The sequence below is a fragment of the Pongo abelii genome, chromosome 12 (assembly GCF_028885655.2).
Source record: "Pongo abelii isolate AG06213 chromosome 12, NHGRI_mPonAbe1-v2.0_pri, whole genome shotgun sequence".
Classification (NCBI taxonomy): domain Eukaryota; kingdom Metazoa; phylum Chordata; class Mammalia; order Primates; family Hominidae; genus Pongo; species Pongo abelii.
In genome coordinates, this window is record NC_071997.2 from 105,716,277 (window position 1) to 105,736,855 (window position 20,579).

General features: G+C 50.1%; 2 protein-coding genes across 3 annotated transcripts; one reads left to right on the top strand and one right to left on the bottom strand.

The window, feature by feature from the left end:
* Positions 1–349: 349 nt before the first annotated feature.
* On the top strand, positions 350–1,643 carry OST4 (oligosaccharyltransferase complex subunit 4, non-catalytic). The gene is made up of 3 exons (XM_002812200.4): positions 350–543; positions 681–818; positions 1,410–1,643. Exon 2 carries the CDS (start codon positions 682–684, stop codon positions 793–795), a length of 114 nt encoding a protein of 37 aa, XP_002812246.1. The 5' UTR covers positions 350–543; position 681; the 3' UTR covers positions 796–818; positions 1,410–1,643.
* Positions 1,527–20,457, bottom strand: AGBL5 (AGBL carboxypeptidase 5). 2 transcript variants are annotated; one of them, XM_002812199.5, is made up of 15 exons: positions 20,296–20,457; positions 18,916–19,176; positions 18,516–18,687; positions 18,032–18,195; positions 17,282–17,459; positions 16,835–17,013; positions 15,950–16,406; positions 15,295–15,464; positions 14,643–14,778; positions 13,472–13,674; positions 12,670–12,884; positions 4,461–4,613; positions 3,364–3,476; positions 2,402–2,535; positions 1,527–2,035 (listed from the first exon to the last, which is right to left on the bottom strand). In XM_002812199.5, the coding sequence occupies exons 2-15, from the start codon at positions 19,128–19,130 to the stop codon at positions 1,864–1,866; spliced, it is 2,661 nt and encodes an 886-aa protein (XP_002812245.1). In that variant the 5' UTR covers positions 19,131–19,176; positions 20,296–20,457; the 3' UTR covers positions 1,527–1,863. The 2 variants fall into 2 exon arrangements, with proteins under 2 accessions (XP_002812245.1, XP_024098608.1); XM_024242840.3 differs by adding an exon at positions 3,014–3,060 and having other exon boundaries at positions 1,903–2,535; positions 20,296–20,452.
* Positions 20,458–20,579: the final 122 nt, after the last annotated feature.

The following is a 20,579-nucleotide window of genomic DNA, read 5'->3' on the forward strand; positions in this document are numbered from 1 at the left end:
TGTCCCCATTCTACAACGCCTCCCACCCCTGTCCCCGCCGTCCGAGCCACGGAGAGGGCACTGAGGGCAGGACCCAAAGGAAGCACCTGGTTGGGCCGGGCCGGGAAGCGAAGGGTGGGCAGCAGTACTGAGGGCCGGGGCCGGAAGGGGGTTGGAGTATCCCGCCGGCCCCGCCGCTGCACCCTCGCCCCAGCCCACTCCTCGGCCCCGGGTAGGCGGCCACTACGGCTTCGCTAGCCGCGTCCCGAGCCACGCCAGCTGCAGACAACTGTGCGGTGCCGGGCCCAGGCGCGCGTCCGCGGCCCCGCCCCACCCCCTACGGCTGGACCTCCCACCGCAGCCACGCCCGAGGCCCCGCCCCAGCCGCGGCCGTAGCGCGCCGCGCGGAGCAGACGAGACGGCGGGGCTAGAGAGGCCGTCCCGACCGCGCCCCCCGCCGGAAGCGGCTTGTTCGGGTCTGAGCTGGCGCTACGAAGTTCCGGTCCCGGTCTCTTACTTCGGGCTTGTTCGCTGGCGGCGTTGGAGCCGAGCTGGACTGGTCAGGTCAGAGGCACGCAGGGGCCGTCCCACGGGCCAGCCCCGCCGTGGCCGTGGCCGTGGCTGGCCCGTGGGGCAAGGACGGGTCCTTGCGAGGGCGAGGAGTGCGCCAACCCGCAGCTCAGCCCCTCTTTTCTCCGCAGGATGATCACGGACGTGCAGCTCGCCATCTTCGCCAACATGCTGGGCGTGTCGCTCTTCTTGCTTGTCGTTCTCTATCACTACGTGGCCGTCAACAATCCCAAGAAGCAGGAATGAAAGTGGCGCTTTCTCCGCCCCAGGTAACGGCCCGGGGCTGTAGCGCCCAGCCCCCAGAGCTGAGTGGCGAGGCCGCGCCAGGGCTAGCAGGGTTCGAAACTTATAATCAGAAAGTGTCGGGCCAAGCATGATACAGTCCAGAACTGGGCCCTTTATCTGCACAGAGTAGAGAGCGCGCTGTGCCCTCCCCGTAAACTGTTCCCTGCTAGAATGGGAGTGGGTTTCCTAACCCTCACAGTCCCCATCTTGTCCCCAGTAGGTAGATGCCCAAGGAGGCACTGATACCGGTAGGAACGAAGGTACCGAGGGTACCATCCAAGTATGAGGATTTCGGCTCTTAAACAGCCCTCATTTTCCCCAGGTTGTTTAGGCCTTATTTGGGCAGATTTTTTTTGGTGAGGGGGGTGACAGATGTAGAATTCTGTTTCCATGTTCTGAGGCCAGGGGTTGGCTGCTGACCCAAACTATAGAGAAGGAAGGGGGGGCTTTGGAGCCAGCCTTAAGTGTGGGTCACAAGTATAAAGGGAAGATGGATGGGCGTTACTTCCTGAAGGATTCCCCAGAGGAAAGCTGCAGCATTTTCCTTACCTCAGGTCTTTCCCCCTCTTTTCTAGGGTTCCAGGACATAGTCTGAGGCAAGATGGAGGGTATGAGGGGCCTTCACACTTCACTTCATCCCTTCTACCCATCACAACATACAAAGCAACTACACCTGGATTTTTCCAAACAACTTTTATTTCCTCAAAGTCTTCCTTAATCCTATGGAACAAGAAGCTGCCACTGAATAGGGCCCAGTATAGGGGCTTGCTTTTCTACTCCCTCCCCCCAATATAAAAATATAGACATTTTTTTTGTGGTCCCAAAATCTTGTGCTGCGGAGGGAGGGAAGGGGTGGCAGGTCCCTGTTTTGTTCTGTCTCAAGGTGATACTCTGTAATGCCTTGGACAGCGTGGCTGGCATTCCAAGGACTTAACGGCTGTCACATGGAATCAGCGGCCTGGAGGGGAACTAGCATATTTCCCACTGTGTTACCCCATCTTGGGGCTATATCCTGGGCTTGAACATATATCAGACCCGGGGAGAAATAGTGAGTGGGGGAGATTTAGGGACAAAACAAACCTCAGGTTGGCCCAAGGGACCCCCGCTGTAACAATTCCAGGATGGGGAGTCAGATAGACTACAGGATATAGGAGAAAAGGCAGGGGCAGAGCGGGGCCGTGGGGGCCTGGCCTGAGGCAGCCTGCAACAGAAAAGAGAGAGGAATCAGGGCTGTGAAAACTCTGCTCCTCTTCTGTTCTGCTAACCAGGGGCTGGGAAGTGAAAGAAGTGGAGCGAGATGAAGATGGGTAAGGATGGGCAAGTTGGTTACTGCACAGTGGTTTGACGCTGGAACCAGCCAGCTCCTAGACCTTAGGCCCTAACTGAAAGTTGTTTTCTTTTCCTTTGGATCGAAGAAAAAAATCAGGGACTAGATTCTTAATGAAAGTACATTTAGTCTTTGTGCTCAAAAGGAGTAGGGAAGGCAGAAAATTATTCTGAATGACAGAAATGGGAATGAGGGGACAGAAGTGAGGGGTGGTGTGAGGGACTGGACCCAAGTGCTCACCCTGGTGTAGCAGAGCAGGATCCCGGCTCCAGCTCACTGCTCTCCCTGGTCCGGGGGGTAGGGGATGTGGGGCCTGAAGAGCCTTTCATCCCTCTGCGAGTCGGCGGTGAGCCCCGGCCCAACCTGGGCCTAGCCTGTGTGGACAGGGTTTGTGCTAAGAGGCTGGATTCTTCCATGAGTTTTTTGCTTTTGGTTTGCTTCTAGAGTTTCCATGCATAAGAATGTTGTAGTATAGGGATCAGTAGAGGTACTGGGACACTGAATTCTAGCTGAGAGGGTGAGGCAAGATAATAGCCAGAGAAGTCCTGGATTCAGTCCATGACTATGCACTCCAAGTCTATAACTAGGGGTGGCAAACGGATCCAGCATTTAACCGCCATGGCTACACCATGACTAAGGTCTGGGTGAGTAGAGAAACACTGTGTAGAAAGATAGTGGAGGGTTCGTAGACCTCTCTCAGAGCCCTCTATGCTTCAGCCCCTGCCAGAGCAGTGTACACTTCACCCATCCAGTCAGCCTCTGCCTATACTCAACTTTACCTAGCATGGGGATCTGGACTGAATTGGAGTTGGTGGCAGGGCTGTTCCTAGCAGCAGCAACCAAATGTGTTACCTGGGGAATCCGGGACCCCTCCTGGCGGAAACTCTCCTCGGGCAGGTCTGGGCAGAAAGAGAGGAGAAGCTAAGGGCAGGGGCAGGGAAAGCCAAAGCTAGCAGGCTAAGGTTGGGGTATATCTGGCAGGGACACAGGTTGAAAGCAAGCAAATAACCTGGCTGATGGGGATGGTGGAGGGCAGGAAGGGGACTGGACAGACAGGCACTCAGGCACCAGAGAAGCTCTCTGATGTGGCCAAGGGTAGATGCAGTAAAGCAGTGCTGAGCATTTTCCCTCCCACTACCCAGAGGAACAGTGCCTTGCTGGGTTCTGCCAGAGTAGTTGTGCTGGAGACCCAAAAATATTACCTGCAATCGAGTCTTGATGCAGGGCATCCGAGCTCCAGTCCCTAGCAGACCTTTCCCGATTATCATGACAGCCTCTGGTTTGTCCCCGGAGGACAAGAGTGAGCAACTGCTCCCTAGGGAACAGAGGAAACTGATCAGGGTAGGGGTCACAGAGAAGAGGAGGTAACTTCCAAAGGATCAGGGTTTCTTAACCTTGGCACGTTGACATTTTGGGTTGGATAATTCTTTATCGTGGGGAGTAATCTTGTGCATTGTAGGATGTTTAGCAGCATCCCTAGCCTCTAAACAATTTATGCTGTTTCCTCATCTCCCCCCTCCTCAGTGTAACAACCAAAAATGTCTCCAGATGTTGCCTGATGTCACCTGGCAGCAAAATCACCCCTAGTTGAGGCTCTAGTCTGGTGGTCCAAGGGGTGGAACAGCAACTCCAGGCTAGAATCGGAACGCACCCAAGCTTAACTCCTGTGTCAGTTTATACTACTGCAATCATATGTTTAGCATTTGAGGATCAAGTCAGCTCTACCCAGGACTGGTGGGTTCAGTGCTACCCATTGAGGAGAGTTGACAGGTTGGGAGTAGGGGTCTTTGAATGAGGTAGAACATGTTGGACTAGAGTCTTAAAATCATTCCCATCCCTTTCTTTATATAGCTGGGTCTATAATTTAAAGGAGAAGAGATGGCTTTGTGTGAATGATACGGCTACACACAGCATTTAGCAGTGTTGACAGGAGAAAGTCCCGTCATGCTTTTTTCATTCTCCTGTTTTGTCTAGTGTTGCCCAGCTCCTGGAGTCAGGGAATTTGCATAAGTAGCATTTTGCAGGTAGACAAAGTCTTCAGGTTCCTCAACTGTAAAAATGAGGATTAAATGAGATTAAGTGTGTAGAGCAGTGCCTGGCACATGGTAAATGTTAACTATTGTTTTATTACACAGAGACATTAATAAATTCCAGCTTCCTATACAAAGGCACCAGTGTTAGAGGTTTAGGATACCAAGAGGATAAGTGATGCCCCTGGTCTCCCAACTAGGCTTAAAGAACCTGGCCTGGCCATGGAGGAGGCTGGCAAACCCAGATTTCAGTGGCAGCGGGTACAGACCTGGTATGTTGAGTGAATCAGGCAGTAGACAGGAGCCCAGCTTGTGTGAGGAGGCTGGGCCAGAACTAGTAGGAGCTGGGGATGGAGTGAGGCTGCCTGCAGGACGATGGTTCAGTGGCTGCTGCCGCCGTCTCCTGTCCTGGCTTCGGGGCTCTGAGTGGAAGAGATACAAGCAGATAAAAGGGCAAATAAGTGGGGCACTATGAGGCAGCCTTCAGTGACCTGCTGGCTTCCCTGGTCAAAAGATGCCAGTTTTCAAGCTTGTCATCAGACCCACATCCCTCTCCTGAAGTAACTATTAATATAAGATGGGTAGAAAGACCCACTATTTATTACAGTTATCCATTTTCCACCAGCCTTCATCCTGCTATTTTTTTTTTTTTTTAAAGGTTTCCACTCTGTCACCCAGGCTGAAGAAGTGCACAATGGCACGATCATGGCTCACTGAGCCTCAACCTCCCAGGCTCAGGTGATCCTCCCACCTAGCCTCCTGAGCAGCTGGCACTATAGGTGCCCACCACCATGCTCAGCTAATTTTTGTTTTTTTGTTTTTGAGACAGAGTCTCGCTTTGTCGCCCAGGCTGGAGTGTGGTGGTGCGATCTTCGTTCACTGCAACCTCCGCCTTCCGGGTTCAAGCAATTCTCCTGCCTCAGCCTCCCGAGTAGCTGGGATTACAGGCGCATGCCACCATGCCTGGCTAATTTTTGTATTTTTAGTAGAGACAGGGTTTCACCATGTTGGTCAGGGTGGTCTCGAACCCCTGACCTTGTGATCTGCCCACCTTGGCTTCCCACAGTGCTGGGATTACAGGTAGGTGTGAGCCACCCCGCCCAGCCTAAATTTTGTATTTTTAGTAGAGACGGGGTTTTGCCATGTTGCCCAGGCTGGTCTTGAACTCCTAGGCTCAAGAGATCCACCCACCTTGGCCTCCCAAAGTGTTGGGATTACAGGTGTGAGCCACCGCACCTGGCCCAGTTCATTCTTTTGGCAAAGAAGTTACTGAGCTTGGCTAACACAGCTTTCCTTGGTTCCCCTCTTACCACTAATTGCTTCTCTTCCAGCTGTTCTTCCTGCCCCTTAAATGTCAAGTCTTCCCCACCATTCTGTCCTTGGGCCTCTCTTACTCTACTTACTCTTAAACTCCCAAATCACTCTGTAGCCCTTTTCTCCTGAAATCCAGCTCTAATTGTCCACTGGGAATTTTTTTCCCAAGAAAGTCCCCTTGACAAAACAAAACTCATTCTCTCCCTTTCTTTCATTCTCCCTGTCTTCGTGCAAAACCCAACTGCTAGAAACCTTCTTTCATCTTTCTACTCCTCCTTAGATTTGCATTTGTGTAATCAAATCCTACAATTCTATCTCTGCATTCACCTGAGTGTTTTTTTTTTTTTTGGAGACAGGGTCTCACTCTGTCACCTAGGCTGTAGTGCAGTGGCATGAACATGGCTCACTGCAAATTTGACCTCCTGCATCCCAAGTAGCTGGGACAACAGGCACACACCACCAAGCCCAGCTAATTTTTAAATTTTTTGTGGAGATGGAGTCTCACCATGTTGCCCAGGGTGGTCTGGAACTCGTGGGCTCAAGCGATCCTTCTGCTTCAGTTCCCAAAGTGCTGGGATTACAGGTGTGAGCCATTGCACTGGGCTTGAAGATCTAAAGGATGAAGTCTAAACTTTTGAACACTACACATTCAAAGCCTTGCCCACTATAGTTCCAGTCTGCACATCCTTAGTAGGATGCTGATTTGATCCTTCATGGTCTCTGCTATAGACCCCATGGCTACTAGTTGTGTGTGGTTCCTCTGGAATTGTTTCCTTTTCTAGTGAAACCATGACCATCTTTCATGTCCCATCTCAAATGTTACCTCTCTTACTTGAAGCTTACTTGACCATTACAGGCAACATTAATTGTTCTCTCCTCATTACCTTCATCCTTTGTTTGTGTGGCTAGTAGTTTATGGTTTCTGTTTAATTAAGTCAGTATGTGTAAAGTACTTACAGGCACATAGTACTTAATAAACATAAGCTAATATTTTTTCTAACTGAAACTTGAGTTTCTTGGGAGTAGGGATTTTGTTGCCTCCAACACTATATATCCCAGTGCCTGTAAAATACTACCCGAAAAACCAGAGACCTTAATCAATGTTTTGTTTACTTGAACAGCAGACACCATGAGCTGGATCAACCATCTGTGGGGGTCTAAAGGCATACGGTTATATCCTTTGGGGCAGCTGTCTCTGGTCCACTCATGTCTCGAGACTTATTACTACAAGTTCTGAAGGGTGGGGCCCAGGGGGACAGATGGTAAATGGATGGGGTAGGGAGGCTTGCAGCTTTGGCGTGTCCTTCCTCATCACGGAGGAACAGCAGGTGCCAAATGCTCTCAAACTGATGGGCTGTTAACTTTTCATAGAACTGAATTCACCAGAGGTGCCAGCATGCCAACTGACCGTTAATAAACGTGTTGGATACGAAAATCCTCTAACTTAAGAAGTGACAGTAACTTCATCTTCCCAGCCACACTGGGAATTAGCAGGCAGTGACAAGAATACTTTTGAAAGGTCCAAACCAGGTCAGGCACGATGGCTCACACCTGTAATCCCACCACTTTGGGAGGCTGAGGCAGGCGGATCACCTGAGTTTGGGAGTTCGAGACCAGCCTGACCAACATGGAGAAACCCCATTTCTACTAAAAGTACAAAAAATTAGCCAGGCGTGGTGGTGAGCGCCTGTAATCCCAGCTACTCCAGAGGCTGAGGCAGGAGAATCACCTGAACTCAGGAGGCGGAGATTGCAGTGAGCCGAGATCGGCCACTGCACTCCAGCCTGGGTGACAGAGTGAGACTCTGTCTCAAAAAAAAAAAAAAAAAAAAAAAGAAAGGTTCCAAACCAAAATGGAAAAAAAAATTGAATGGAAAAAAAAATCGATACTTGTATGAATAAAGAAGAAAGGGAGAGATCTCAGGATGGAAGCTGCTCTATTATGAGGAGATATGCTGGGTACCAATTATAGGTTAAGACGGTGGTCAAGAGTCAAAAACGCCAGGCACGGTGGCTCATGTGCCTTGGGAGGCTGAGGCAGCGGGATCACTTGAGTCCAGGAGCTTGAGACTAGGCTGGGCAACTTGGCGAAACCCCATCTCTACTAAAAAAAGAAATACAAAAATTATCCAGGTGTGGTGGTGTGCACCTGTAGGCCCAGCTACTAGGGAGGCTGAGGCTGGAGGATCACTTGAGCCAGGGACACGAAGGTTGGAGTGAGCTGTGATCACGCCACTGCACTCCAGCCTGGGTGACAGAGTGAGACTGTCTCAAAAAAAAAAAAGAGTCAAAAACAACCAGATGTTAGGGGGCTAGTGAGAGTTGGCACAGGTTGCCAATAGGATAACAGAAGTCAAGACTCGTGGCCATAGTCAAATAACCTAAAACATTAGCTACCACCAATGACAGAGATAGTCTAGGGCCCAGAGCCAAGTAATTCTGTGATTAAAATGGATGTCAGGATGATATCCAGCTGACAGTGCACAGTAGGTAGAAATCATGAACTTGATAGAGGAAATAGTTTAGATAATTTGAGAAATATCTACACACAGAGGCATGCTGAAACCATATCAAGGGACAAACCTTCACCCTACCCCAGGAAAGAGTAAAAGCAAGCGAGAAAGAACAAGCAAGAGTGCAAGAGTGACGTGATCAGCTCTGCTTCCAGAGGTTATGAAGTGGTATCTTATGGTAACCAGCCAGATGTTCCATTTTGGGGGTGGTAGTACTGGGCAAAGGTCTAAGAGGTCTGAAGGGAAACTGGTCTCCCCTTGAATGAGTCAGAATGGGTGTTGTAAGGTCTCACTGTTTACAGCAGCAGTTACTTGACTTGTGCCAAGGTCCTGTGTGTCATCCTCCCTGAACATCTTTGGAACCGTCCCTAGCACTCCAGATCTTAGTGAATCCCTGGGACAATCACAGACCTGATTTATGCCCTCTGAGGGGTAGAAAGGTGAGACAAGCATTCTTTTTTTTTTTTGAGACGGAATCTCGCTCTGTCACCCAGGCTGGAGTGCGGTGGCGCGATCTCGGCTCACTGCCAGCTCCGCCTCCCGGGTTCACGCCATTCTCCTGCCTCAGCCTCCCGAGTAGCTGGGACTACAGGCATCCAACACCACACCTGGCTAATTTTCTGTATTTTTAATAGAGATGGGGTTTCACCGTGTTAGCCAGGATGGTCTCAATCTCCTGACCTCGTGATCCCCCCGCCTCGGCCTCCCAAAGTGCTGGGATTACAGGTGTGAGCCACCGCGCCTGGCCGAGACAAGCATTCATTTGGTTCCCAACTTCTTGCTTTTTATTCATTCAACAAATACTTGCTGTTCACTTACTAAGTGCCAGGCAGAGGACTAGATGCTAAGGGCATAAGTAGATGTGTTAGGAGACACTTCCTGAAGCTTTTGTTTGCAGTGGAAAAAGTAGCCTTAAAGCCCTCTTAGTTCCTGTCTTCTACCATCACTGAATCCTGCCCGCCTTTCTAATACTTCTCTCTCCTTTCCAGACGCTGGTACTGGCTCTGGTCATCTCACCCCCCGTTTCCTGTCCAATATGTACAGATCACAGACAGTGTCTTACACAGTCTTACGTTTATTCCCATTTGTAGAAACACACAGTTGTTGCCATTGTCTCAGTTAAGCTCATAATCCTTGTTCTGAAGACATTTCAGCTACTGCTCTCTTCACCTAATATCCTTGGTGATGGGCTTGGCCTTTTGCATACCCACCTAGGTACACAAGCTTTTTGTCCTCTCCGCCCACCAGCTCTGTTCCTGCTCCTGGCTGTCATTTCTCACTTTGGGAATGTTTCTGTCAAACTATGTCCTACCTATTTTTCAAATTATTTCTTAACTGAACATTCTTTGGTTAATTACTCTTGTGTTTATCTACCACAGTAGTTCCCCAAACCCTCAGGATGTTTACATTGTGTGTGCGCTCTCATGTTGTATTTACTGTCCTGTTTCCCCTATTACGTTTCAAGTCAATCAACCAGGAATTACTTAGTACTGACTGTGCATATTTTCTATTGGTAGGGGAAGTAACAGAGAAACAGAATACATGTCCTTCACCTCAAGGGGCTCAATGCAGTGTTGTGCATTGGAAGCGGGGCAGGGAGGATGTCAATAAAATAGTGATTAAAAAGTGCCTAGCCGGACGCCGTGGCTCATGCCTGTAATCCCAGCACTTTGGGAGGCCGAGGCGGGCGGATTGCCTGAGGTCGGGAGTTCAAGACCAGCCTGACCAACATGGAGAAACCCCGACTCTACTAAAAATACAAAAAAAATTAGTGGGTGTGGTGGTGCATCCCTGTAATCCCAGCTACTTGGGAGGCTGGAGCAGGATAATCACCTGAACCCAGGAGGAGGAGGTTGTGGTGAGCTGAGATCATGTCATTGCACTCCAGCCTGGGCAACAAGAGTGAAATTCTGTCTCAAAAAAAAAAAAAAAAAAAGCCTAGACGGGCACAGTGGTTCATGCCTGTAGTCCCAGCACTTTGGGAAGCTGAGGCGGGTGGATCCGCCTGAGGTCAGGAGTTCAAGACCAGCCTAGCGAACATAGTGAAATCTCGTCTGTACTAAAAATACAAAAAATTAGTTGGGCGTGGTGGCGGGTGCCTGTAATCCCAGCTACTTGGGAGGCTGAGGCAGGAGAATCGCTTGGACCCAGGAGGCAGAGGCTGCAGTGAGCCGAGATTGCACCATTGCACTCCAGCCTAGGTAACAAGAGCGAAACTCTATCTCAAATAAAAAAAAAAAAAGAGGGGCCTAGAATATTCCAGTGACAACCTAGAAAAGGCTCTTTACTATTTCCCTTTGTCGTCAGGAAAGGAGAACTTAGGATGCTCATGAAGGAATTCCCAGGAACTATGAGTTAAGAGCTAGAAGAGGCTGACCAAAAAAGAAAGAGGTTGGGTGCGGTGGCTCACGCCTGTAATCCTAGCACTTTGGGAGGATGAGGCTGGTGGATCACCTGAGGTCAAAAGTTCAGGACCAGCCTGGCCAACATGGTGAAACCCGTCTCTACTAAAAATACAACAATTGGCCGGGCACAGTGGCTCACACCTGTAATTCCAACACTTTGGGAGGCCAAGGCAGGTGATCACGAGGTCAGGAGTTCAAGACCAGCCTGACCAACATGGTGAAACCCCGTCTCTACTAAAAATACAAAAATTAGCCGGACGTGGTGGCGTGCGCCTGTAGTCCCAGCTATTCAGGAGGCTGAGGCAGGAGAATCACTTGAACCTGGGAGGCAGAGGTTGCAGTGAGCCGAGATCGCACCACTGCACTCCAGCCTGGGCAACAGAGCAAGACTCGGTCTCAAAAAAAAAAAAAAAAAAAAAATATTAGCTGGGCGTGGTGGCATGCACCTGTAATCCCAGTTACTCGGGAGGCTAAGGCAGGGGAATCGCTTGAACCCAGCGGGTGGAAGGTTGCAGTGAGCTGAGATCACACCACTTCACTCCGGCCTGGGTGAAAGAGCGAAACTCTGTCTCAAAAAAAGAAAGGAAAAGAAATAGAAGAAAAACTTTAAGCAGATTTACCATGGGAAACTAGGCACACTGGAGCATGAGAAGATACAAGTTGGAACAGCTGTAGTCATCTTGGAGAGACCACTCTTAAATAGCCTCAGTTTCCTTGTTGGAAAAATGGAAACACCATCCATCCCATAGCGTCCTTGTGAGGATTAAATGAAATTTATATATATGATATTATCTTGTTCACTGTTAAATGCTATGTAAACATAAGGCATTATTATTATTTTTCAAACACAGTGCACAAGTGTCCTTTCCTGATGAAGATAGACTCTCAAACAATGGGGCTTGGAATATAAGCAGATAATCAAGTTGCCTCTCAGGGACAGAGTATCTCAATGGTCACAGCTGGTAAGGACCATTGCCCTCTCCTCCATGGCTTCTCTCGCTAGCAGTCAGATTTACACAGCCACTGACACAGCACATATCTGGTCTGTACCAACAGTTAGGGTGCAAGCTGGGAAAAGCTAACAAGGATGAGTATGCTAGAAGACCAGCAAAGCTCTTAGCTCCAGCTGACAAGCCTCCATACTCTGGGCAAGACTTCTGTAGTGCAGAGGCCAGTACAGTATTGATTTGTGGTTTAGCGTATTTCCAGAAGTGGCACTATAACAGTCTCTCCCTCTCTGCAATCCAGGTTATTCCCGTTAATTTCCTCTTCTTTTTCCCTAAAGGCCCATCTGTTTCTGGTATATAATTTTGACCCAGAATCTTATCAGGCAGGGTCTCATTAGGCAAAAGCCGGGGGTTACTAATGCACAGTTAAGCAACTGTGCTCACTGCTGGAAAGAGCTAGACTGCTGCATTTTATACCTAGAAAAGAAATTGTCTGCAGTTGTTCCATTTTTCTTTGTAAGAGTTAGAATCCTTCTGATATCACTTTCTTTTCTTTTTTTGAGGCAGAGTCTTGCTGTGTTGCCCAGGCTGGAGTGCAGTGGCACGATCTTGGCTCACTGCAACTTCCGCCTCCTGGGTTCAAGCGATTCTCCTGCCTCAGTTACCTGAGTAGCTGGGATTACAGGTGTGCACCACCATGCCTGGCTGATTTTTGTATTTTTAATAGAGACGGGGTTTCGCCATGTTGGCCAGGCTGTTCTTGAACTCCTGGCCTCAAGTGATCTGCCTGCCTCAGCCTCCCATAGTGCTGGGATTACAAGCATGAGCCACTGCACCCAGCCCGGTATCACTTTTTTAGTGAGCTCTGAAGCCAGGAACAATTTCAGCCCTTAAAGACCACAGATAAAGATTCCCCATCATTCTACAGTGCTGCAATTTGGATTCTGAGGACATTCCCTTAACTGCCCCCATGAAGACAGACTGACATTGTCCGTGACGTGGAGGCTCCATGTCGTTTGGCACTGCTTCAGCTAGTGTTTCATCCTTGGAAACTTCCCTGGCTCCTAGCATGCACTGAAGCCCAGATACCCAGACTTCCCCCTCTGGCCACACACAATACCGCTCTGGAATGCCGCAGGGAACACCAAGGTCGTAGGAGAGGTCACAGGTTCTGCTACAAACTAATTTTATTGATTCACCCCTTGGTCCTGGGCCAACAGTATATCTTCAAGCTCCTACTTCCCCCAGCAATGCCCCAGACAACCAAACACATGTTGCAGGGGCTCCCAGACTGGCTTACCTCTGACGGGGCCCAGCACCCGGTGGGTGACCTTTTGGGTACTAGAGCCCAGGCCTGGCAGCCCTGCAGGCCGACTGCCATGAAAAGGAAAGCTGGGGGAATTCTTCATCTGTGGAGAATTTTGTTGGCTGCTGCTGCTACCACCGGCACTTGTGCCGGTGCTAAAACTTCGTGCCCGGCTCAAGGTGTTTTCGGAGCAGGAGACAGGCAACCCACTGCAAAGAAGCAGATGCCAGTTAACCCTGGGCCAGGAAGGTTGTGTCCTAAGGCTTTCCCTAGGATCTGCTGCTCAGTAAAGCTTCACCTCTGGGGTAAAAAGGCACAGGGACCCATTCCAAGGGAGAAGTGAGGAATTCATGTCCGTGGATGAAGTATCTAACCTGGGGAATACCAGCTAATCTCAAAATGTGTTAAGGGCCATCCTGAGCAGCTTTATCTCCCAATGAATTTCACCCCTACTGCCTTGGCACTGACCCTTGAACTCCCTTCAGTCAGTCATTCACAACCCTTGGAAGCTGAGGCCTGCCCCACTGCAATTATATTTGATTTTGTACAGGGTTCTGCAGCAGTGAATTCCAAGCCTGATACTCCGATCTCTCAGGTGTATGTAGCTCAGAGTAAAAGGGAAGAGGATCCCATTCTAAAAAAATAAACTAATCTTACTAATTTTAATTTACCCTGAAGATATTTGCCATTTGGCACTTTGAGGAGGATGGAAGGAATATAAATCCCTTGGAACTCCAAGCTCTAGAGCCCTGTCCCACTGTCCTACCCTTTCTCCCTCCTATTTTGCTGGCCTTACTTGTGACTTTTGGGTGGAGTTCGAAGGCCCCTCTTCTTGTTGACACCCACATTCAGAGTGCTGCTTAGGCCTCGGCTGTTGCGTACATGTTTCAGCATCCAGGCCCGTAGATTAGTAAGGCTGCTGTGCTCTGACAGTACAATTCGGGGCCACGGATTACATTCCGCCATGTCCAGAGCTGCAATGGCCATAGCTCGTCCCACCTGTGGGGTAGTCCAGTTTGGCTCAGCATGCTGGTCCTCCCATCCAGGCTGCTACCTTGGGGTGGGTACACAGCACAGTGGAAGGGAAGGAGGGGCCAGACCTATAATTTGCTCATTGGATGCCCTAACCTTTGTGCCCGGGCTGTTTATTGCAAATGGATTTGGAGCTGTTCCCTAAACTATCACCAATTTGGGGGCCCTCTTCCATTATGAGGGGCAAGGTGTGTCCTTTCTTTCTGGCTGGTACCATGAAGGAATTCTCCTAGCAGGAAAGGGGTTTGAATCCCTTCTGTAACCTTGCAGATCTACTTTTTTTTTTTTTTTTTTTTTTTTGAGATGGAGTCTTGATCTGTTGCCCAGGCTGTAGTGCAGTGGCGTGATCTCGGCTGACTGCAGCCTCTGCCTCCCGGGTTCAAGTGATTCTCCTGCCTCAGCCTCCCGAGCAGCTGGGACTATAGGCATGTGCCACCATGCCCAGTTAATTTTTGTATTTTTAGTAGAGATGGGGTTTCACCATATTGGCCAGGCTGGTCTTGAACTCCTGACCTCAGGTGATCCACCTGCCTCGGCCTCCCAAAGTGCTGGGATTACAGGCATGAGCCACCGCACCCGGCCAGCTCTTTCTATTAGGATAATGGGAATCATCAAGACCACTACAGTCAGGGTGCTTTTGAGCCCAGAAACGAATAAATCCAATAGAATGAGAAAGACAAGCCCAGAGGCAAAGAATCAGACTCAGAGGTGCTAGGGGATTCTCTGTGATGTGGGGTCAGATATAGTGCCTGTTCATCCTTTCAATACTATTACAGTCGTAGTTATGCTCCTGTTAACTGAGGAAAATAATCATAGTGGTGAGGGCCATAGTGATGAATATCTCTTCAAAAGACCTTAGAATCAGGCATTAAGAGTGAAGGCCTTTCCAGACTATAAGGTTTCTCCCTTTTCCCACTTACACCATGTATTCATACCTGCTCAAATAGTTCCACAGTGTATCTGGAGGGGAAAGCCGGCGGGGGAGGGGGGCTGGCACGCCCATTGTCATGGCAGGCAGCAGGGATGCTGTTTACTGAGCGTCCAGTGTTGTAGTTGCATTCAAGTGTGTAGCTAAGACATAAAGACCTTTATCAGTGTCCCGCCTGAACAGATATCAGGACAGAACCATAGAGGACAACTTAGGTGGTCTAAGGAGGCAATCACTTGGAAAAAAGTGAACACAAATGAAAGTGCCAATAATCCATAGCAACTAGCAGCTGACCTTGGTACTGTACCATATACCCAGGGAGTCCCCCCAAAATCGAGTCCTAGACTAAAGACAATAATGCTAATTGTGAGGTTCTCTTTTAAGAAGATTCAGGTGGTCCCCTCCCTCTCAAACACCCTGAACTGGGTGTTGTTTTTTGTTTTTTGTTTTTTTTTGAGACGGAGTTTCGCTCTTGTTGCCCAGGCTGGAGTGCAATGGCGCGATCTCGGCTCGCCACAACCTCTGCCTCCCAGGTTCAAGCGATTCTCCTGCCTCAGCCTCCTCAGTAGCTGGGATTACAGGCATGCACCACCACACCCAACTACGGTGTTTTCTTTAGGGAAGCTATTTCGTCAACTATATCTCAGCTTCCACCCAACCTGTGGATTATCCCTGAGGCTTTGTAGATTGCAACACGGCCGCTTCCCTCTTTAGACTGGCCATCTCTACGGTCTCGGGCATACATATTCTTCTCTGAGAAATTGCAGCCCTGGAAGTCGAAGTGGGCTGAATTCAAGGAGATGAGCTTTGGATATAGCATGTTTTCCACCTGTTTGGGGAAGAAAAGTCAACTCAGAAGGAGAGACAGAAGGGACAGGGGGCAAGGAAGAGATGGCAAGTATGCAACCATGTGACTTAATACACAGCAGATACCATCACAACCATTAACAGTAATCAGTGCTGCTTGAATTCTCAGTTTGACATTACTTCTAGGTGTTGGGAAGCAATTCTTTTTTTTTAAGCTTTTAGCTTCTTCCCTCCAACAATGCAAAATTTTCCTTCTCTGGATTCCCAGACTCTAGCAAAGACTATAATGCAGTTAGCTTTCCTTAATAAAAGGTCATGATGTAACGATTGAGACATAATCCCCCTGTGCCATCTCTTCTTGGCCCTTCAAAGCTTTTTCAGAGGTAGTCTACACAGGCCTTCCTTCCAGAAGGCTACCTAAGGCTATCTTCCCTCTGTTCATGGCCCAACCCCATCTCCTAACTTGCAACACTTCTCACACTCACATGACATTCTTAGGACTCCCACCTGGGTGCTCTCATCACTAAAGCTGTTTCCGTACATGAAGCAGCCCCTTTTGGAAGCATGTCCATGCAGGTCCACATAGTAAGCAACGCCACTCTCTTTGGGGGGGATGGTATCAGGGGCTGGCTCTTCAAGCCCCGCAGACTGTTGTGGCATAATCCACACACTGTTGAGCTTCTGTTCTGCTGGCTCTGTTTGTTTCCAGGCTTCAGCATTATGCCTGTCAGCTGAGTGCCCACACTGAGCTTCATTTTGGAGATTGTTGGCTTTCTCCAGGTCAGAAACAGGAGCATCAGGAGGGAGACAGGGACTGGGCTGGTGCTCAGAGGAACTCTGGGAGTTCAGACGAGAGTGCACATGGTGGTAGAGAAGCACAGCTTTGGCCCCATAGATGGCCGGGTGCAGGATGGCATCAGGCTTCAGGTACTGACGGTTCAGATTCACTCCACGTGAGTCTGTGCTGTAGGAAAACAAGGACTGAAGCAGGTTCTAGAGGACTGGGCCAGTGAAGGAGACACTAGTGTAGATGAAAAGGCGACCGTAGGAGACTGACTTATCAAATGAGAGGCTGAAGTTATGTTAGGAAAGAAAGAATTGAAGACAGGGCCTCTCTTGGATCTGCTGTCACCCTTACCATAGAACCCTAAGGAGCTTCCTCAGGGTAGCTGCCTCCACCCAGATGGGCCTGCAGTCATCCTCGTTTGGTTCCTTTCTGGGAGTGCCACTAGATATGATCTCATGCTTTCTCAGGAAGATGAGACGGGCTTGTCTTTATTAGGGTGCAAGAGGACTGGGAACACAGAAGCCAGAAGGCTGACAGAATTTCATTGAGATGCAGGGCATAAGGGGAAATGCGAACAGTCCAGACAGGCTGGGGAAGCCACTTACCGGTAGTGTCCCCGGACCACACCATCGGGGTTCAACATGGGAATCAGCTTAAAGACGAAGAGGCGACGGAGGGTTTGGGCCCGGGGATCATCAGGTCGGAGGATGAAGTCCAGAAAGCCATTGAAGACAAAGCTAGATGGAGTCTCCCCTGGGTGTACTCTACTGCTTAAGAAGAATATCTGAGGTAGAGAGGAGAGCAGACATTAAGTCAGTTACCCTGTAGTTCTACTTTGACAGTATACGGGGGGGTGTCATGGATGAGGCAGGAATAGCTGCTAGATTTCCAGCTGGCTGAATCTGCAAATGGAGCAGGGGCCGTCACCCTTGCCACAAGTTGCAGGCAGAGGCCATGTCCAAGATGCCTAGAGATAACATAGTCTTTAGCTATAAACAGTACCTGGTGCTAGAGAAAAGCCAAAGAACTACCTTTATGCTATTTCCACTCACCCTCTTGCCTGCGAAACGGAATGGTCGAGGGGTGCTGGTATCAGGAAATAGCTGCTCTAGACGGGGCTCTCGATCTTCTCGAAGCCCATGGCAGGAAGTGATCGTCAGCAGATCTACACGAAGTCCATCCAGAGAATAGCAAAGGAGCTCCCGATGGTAATAGATGGTATCCAGGGGGCTACAGGGAAAAAAAAAAATTAAGCCAGGAGAAGTCCCTAAAGTCCTAGTAAGAGGTAGGCCTTGTCACCAGCCCAGGATCTGTAAAATCTGGTCCTTCACCCTAACCTTTGGGGCCTTACAGTCCCTCACAATGTTAAATGAGGCTAAGGATTTGAGTGGGTTTACATTGCCAGAATGAAGAGTACAGGACAGGGTGAACTTGTTTTTCCCCAGTTTGTGGCTTCCTAGAATAGATTACTTTATGTAGTCAGAGTTGTTCTCCGTGGGGGCAGATAAAAAAGGTATACTGAGTCACACAGTGCTGGCTAAACTCTGGATAATTAATGGGAGCTGGGCTAGTAAGAGGTCTGAACTGGGCAGGTGAAAGAGTGGAGGGCAGGTGTCGATATGCTGAGATCAGGGTCATACAGAAACATAGTTTTCAAAGGTACCCAAAGTCCTGTCTGTACATTCTGTACAGAAAAAAGATGGATGAAAGTTTGGTTCAGAGCTCTAAGAGCAAATTCCAGAAGTAGTGGAGGTGCTGTCTGATCCAGGACTGTGTGGCAGGAGTAAGAATGGGGCTGGCACCTGCTATGGGTAGGGTGGTTCTCCGGAAAGCGCTGGTCTAGCTGGTTTAGCAGTTCCTGGCAGTCACTGTAGGAGAAGGGGTAGCAGAAGGCGAAGAAGGTGGTGGCCCCACGGCCCTCCACGAAACGATGAACAAAGGATAACACAAACTGCGTCTCTGTCATCTGAGGAGCAGGGGAGGAAGAGGGAGGGGCAACATGCCATTGTCAGAACTGAGCTCCTACTGGGACCACCAGGAACTGACCTCACACCCTTATCACTTTTACCAACTTCCCTCCCTCTGACACTTTCTATATGAAAAGTGGCTCCTTCTAGGCTTCCTGAGGCAGGGGCTCATCTTGGACTCTAGCTAACACTGGAGAAAAAGGTGATACTTAAACCTGTTGTCCCATCTGCCTCATACTTGTATCAAGGAAAAAAACGCTTTACTTTCCTCTCTACTTTTAGCACCCAAGTCTTTCTTTCCTCCTCATGGAGAACTTACCTCAAAGGTGGGCCGGTCTCGAATGCGTTCCCAGCGTGGCCGGGTGGGCAGTGTGCGCACAAAGGGGGCCATGCCCTGGGAATACAGCTTGCTTTGCTTGTTCATGTTCATAATGTTGATCTTGATGAGTTTTCCTGGCATTCCTCCCCGGACGCTGAAGTAGAACCATGACCTGAGGACCAGAGTAAGAGAGAGGTCATTATATGTGGAAGGGTTGGAGATATGATCTGTGGGAGAGCTGGAGCCAGCCAAACTGGGAAAGGGCTATTTGGCAAGGAGAAAGGAGGGAGGATGGGTCAGAAAAGGACAGGGAGCATGCTGGGTATGAACAGATAAGTCAGAGGGCTAACTGAAGCATGGGTTTGGAGCCTTTTTCCACCCTCCATTTCGTTCCACATACCTGTTCCCATTCTCAAATTCCGTTTCAGCACAGTCTGGTCGGGTCCACACGTTGAATTCATAGTCAGGGGAAGAGGCAATGCTACTGGTCAGGGCTGACGCCCCACATCCTACCCCTTCCCCATCACTGGACAAAGATTCCACCTTCTCCACGTGGGCTAGATTCCCTGAATCAAAGCGAGAACTGAACAGCAATCCCCCACAGCGCAGCTCCATGGTGGGGCTGGGAAAGCATCCTCCTGCCCCGCTCTGGCCCTGAGAGCTGGGGGAAAACAAGGGTTAGGTTAAGGAGGAAAGGGAAGACAAATCGAAGAGTTTTCTGGGTATCTCTTGATAAATAAGAGCTATTCTTAGGGAGTGCCCTATGAAACAAAAGGCTCTCTCCCTCTTAGAAAACACAGAAGTGGTCTTCCAGCAAAGACCAAGAGAAAGCAGCATTCTGTACCGCAACACTAAGGGTTGTAAATGACCTAAAGGGACCCCATTTTACTTTAGCTTGGCTGTTCCCAAATAAAACTCAGTGGATTAACTATGTTGAAAAACACTAAACTCTCAGCTGCTTTGCAGCCCAAAGATTAGAGAATATAATCAGAGAGGTCAGATTTCCCAAACCTAGCCAAGATACACTCACCACCATACATGGCCACCTTTAGAGATGGGCCGTTCTGGATCTCTGGCTCTGCACTCTCCAGCACAGAGCAGAGAGAGGAATCGGGGTTCTGAGTGTAAACGGGTACTCCTCTCTCCAGCCTCTGTCCTCACAAGTACTGAGCGGACATTCTGGTGTTGCTCCCCTGAGCCCTGGAAGGGCTGGTTCTTCCTTTTTTGTTTCTACCTTATGCCTAGTATGGAGGAAAACTATAACAGTGGTGCCTCTGCCAAGCCAAAGGCTACTGGGCTCACCTAGCGACTGGAGCTCCCTTTCAGCCAGGGCATGGGTCTGTTTCCAACCCCCTCCGCCCCGTAAGCACTGCACCCTGAGAAAGCTACCTTAGTAGCTGTGGATGAGTAATGGGTGTTCTGAGCACCCCTAAAGGAGGTGGGCTGCTAGAGTCCCACTCGGGGGCAGGAGGCTGGCTTCTCCACCCTCGACTGGCGGGGAACCGTCACACCGAGCGGGCTTGCCCTGGGCAGGGTGGGACTGGGAGGCATGGAAGGGGTCGAGATGGACTCCCGCGGCAGGGGGTTAGGCAGGGAGGGCCTAGGAGACAGAGGTGAGGCCACGGAGCTGGGCGGGGTCGGGACCGCGTAAGCCATGTCGGGAGCGGGGTGCGGGGTGGGCTTCGAGGGGCTCGGGCTGAAGGGGCTGAGAGAAGGGGGCGGGGCCGGGGCTGGCGGGGCCGGGGCTGGCGGGGCCCGTAGTCCGCGCAGAGCCCCTCACCTCTCTCTGGGCCGGTGATCCCGCTCCCTCTCCCGCTAGCGAGGCCGCACCTCGGGCCCCGGCACCTGGGCCCTCCACCCGGGCCCCCAAAAACACCCGAGCGCCGCGGTGCCGGGACCCCGCTCTGCCAGGAAACAAGAAGTCTCTCGCCTATTGGCCGCGGCTGCAGCTGGCGACCCGCCCAGTAAAGCTCGCTACCATTGGTCAGCTCTCAGGGTTCCTCGCACGTTAGTGGGTACCTGAGCGAGTGTCGTTCGGGGACGATGGCTGGCAGGAGCAGCCGG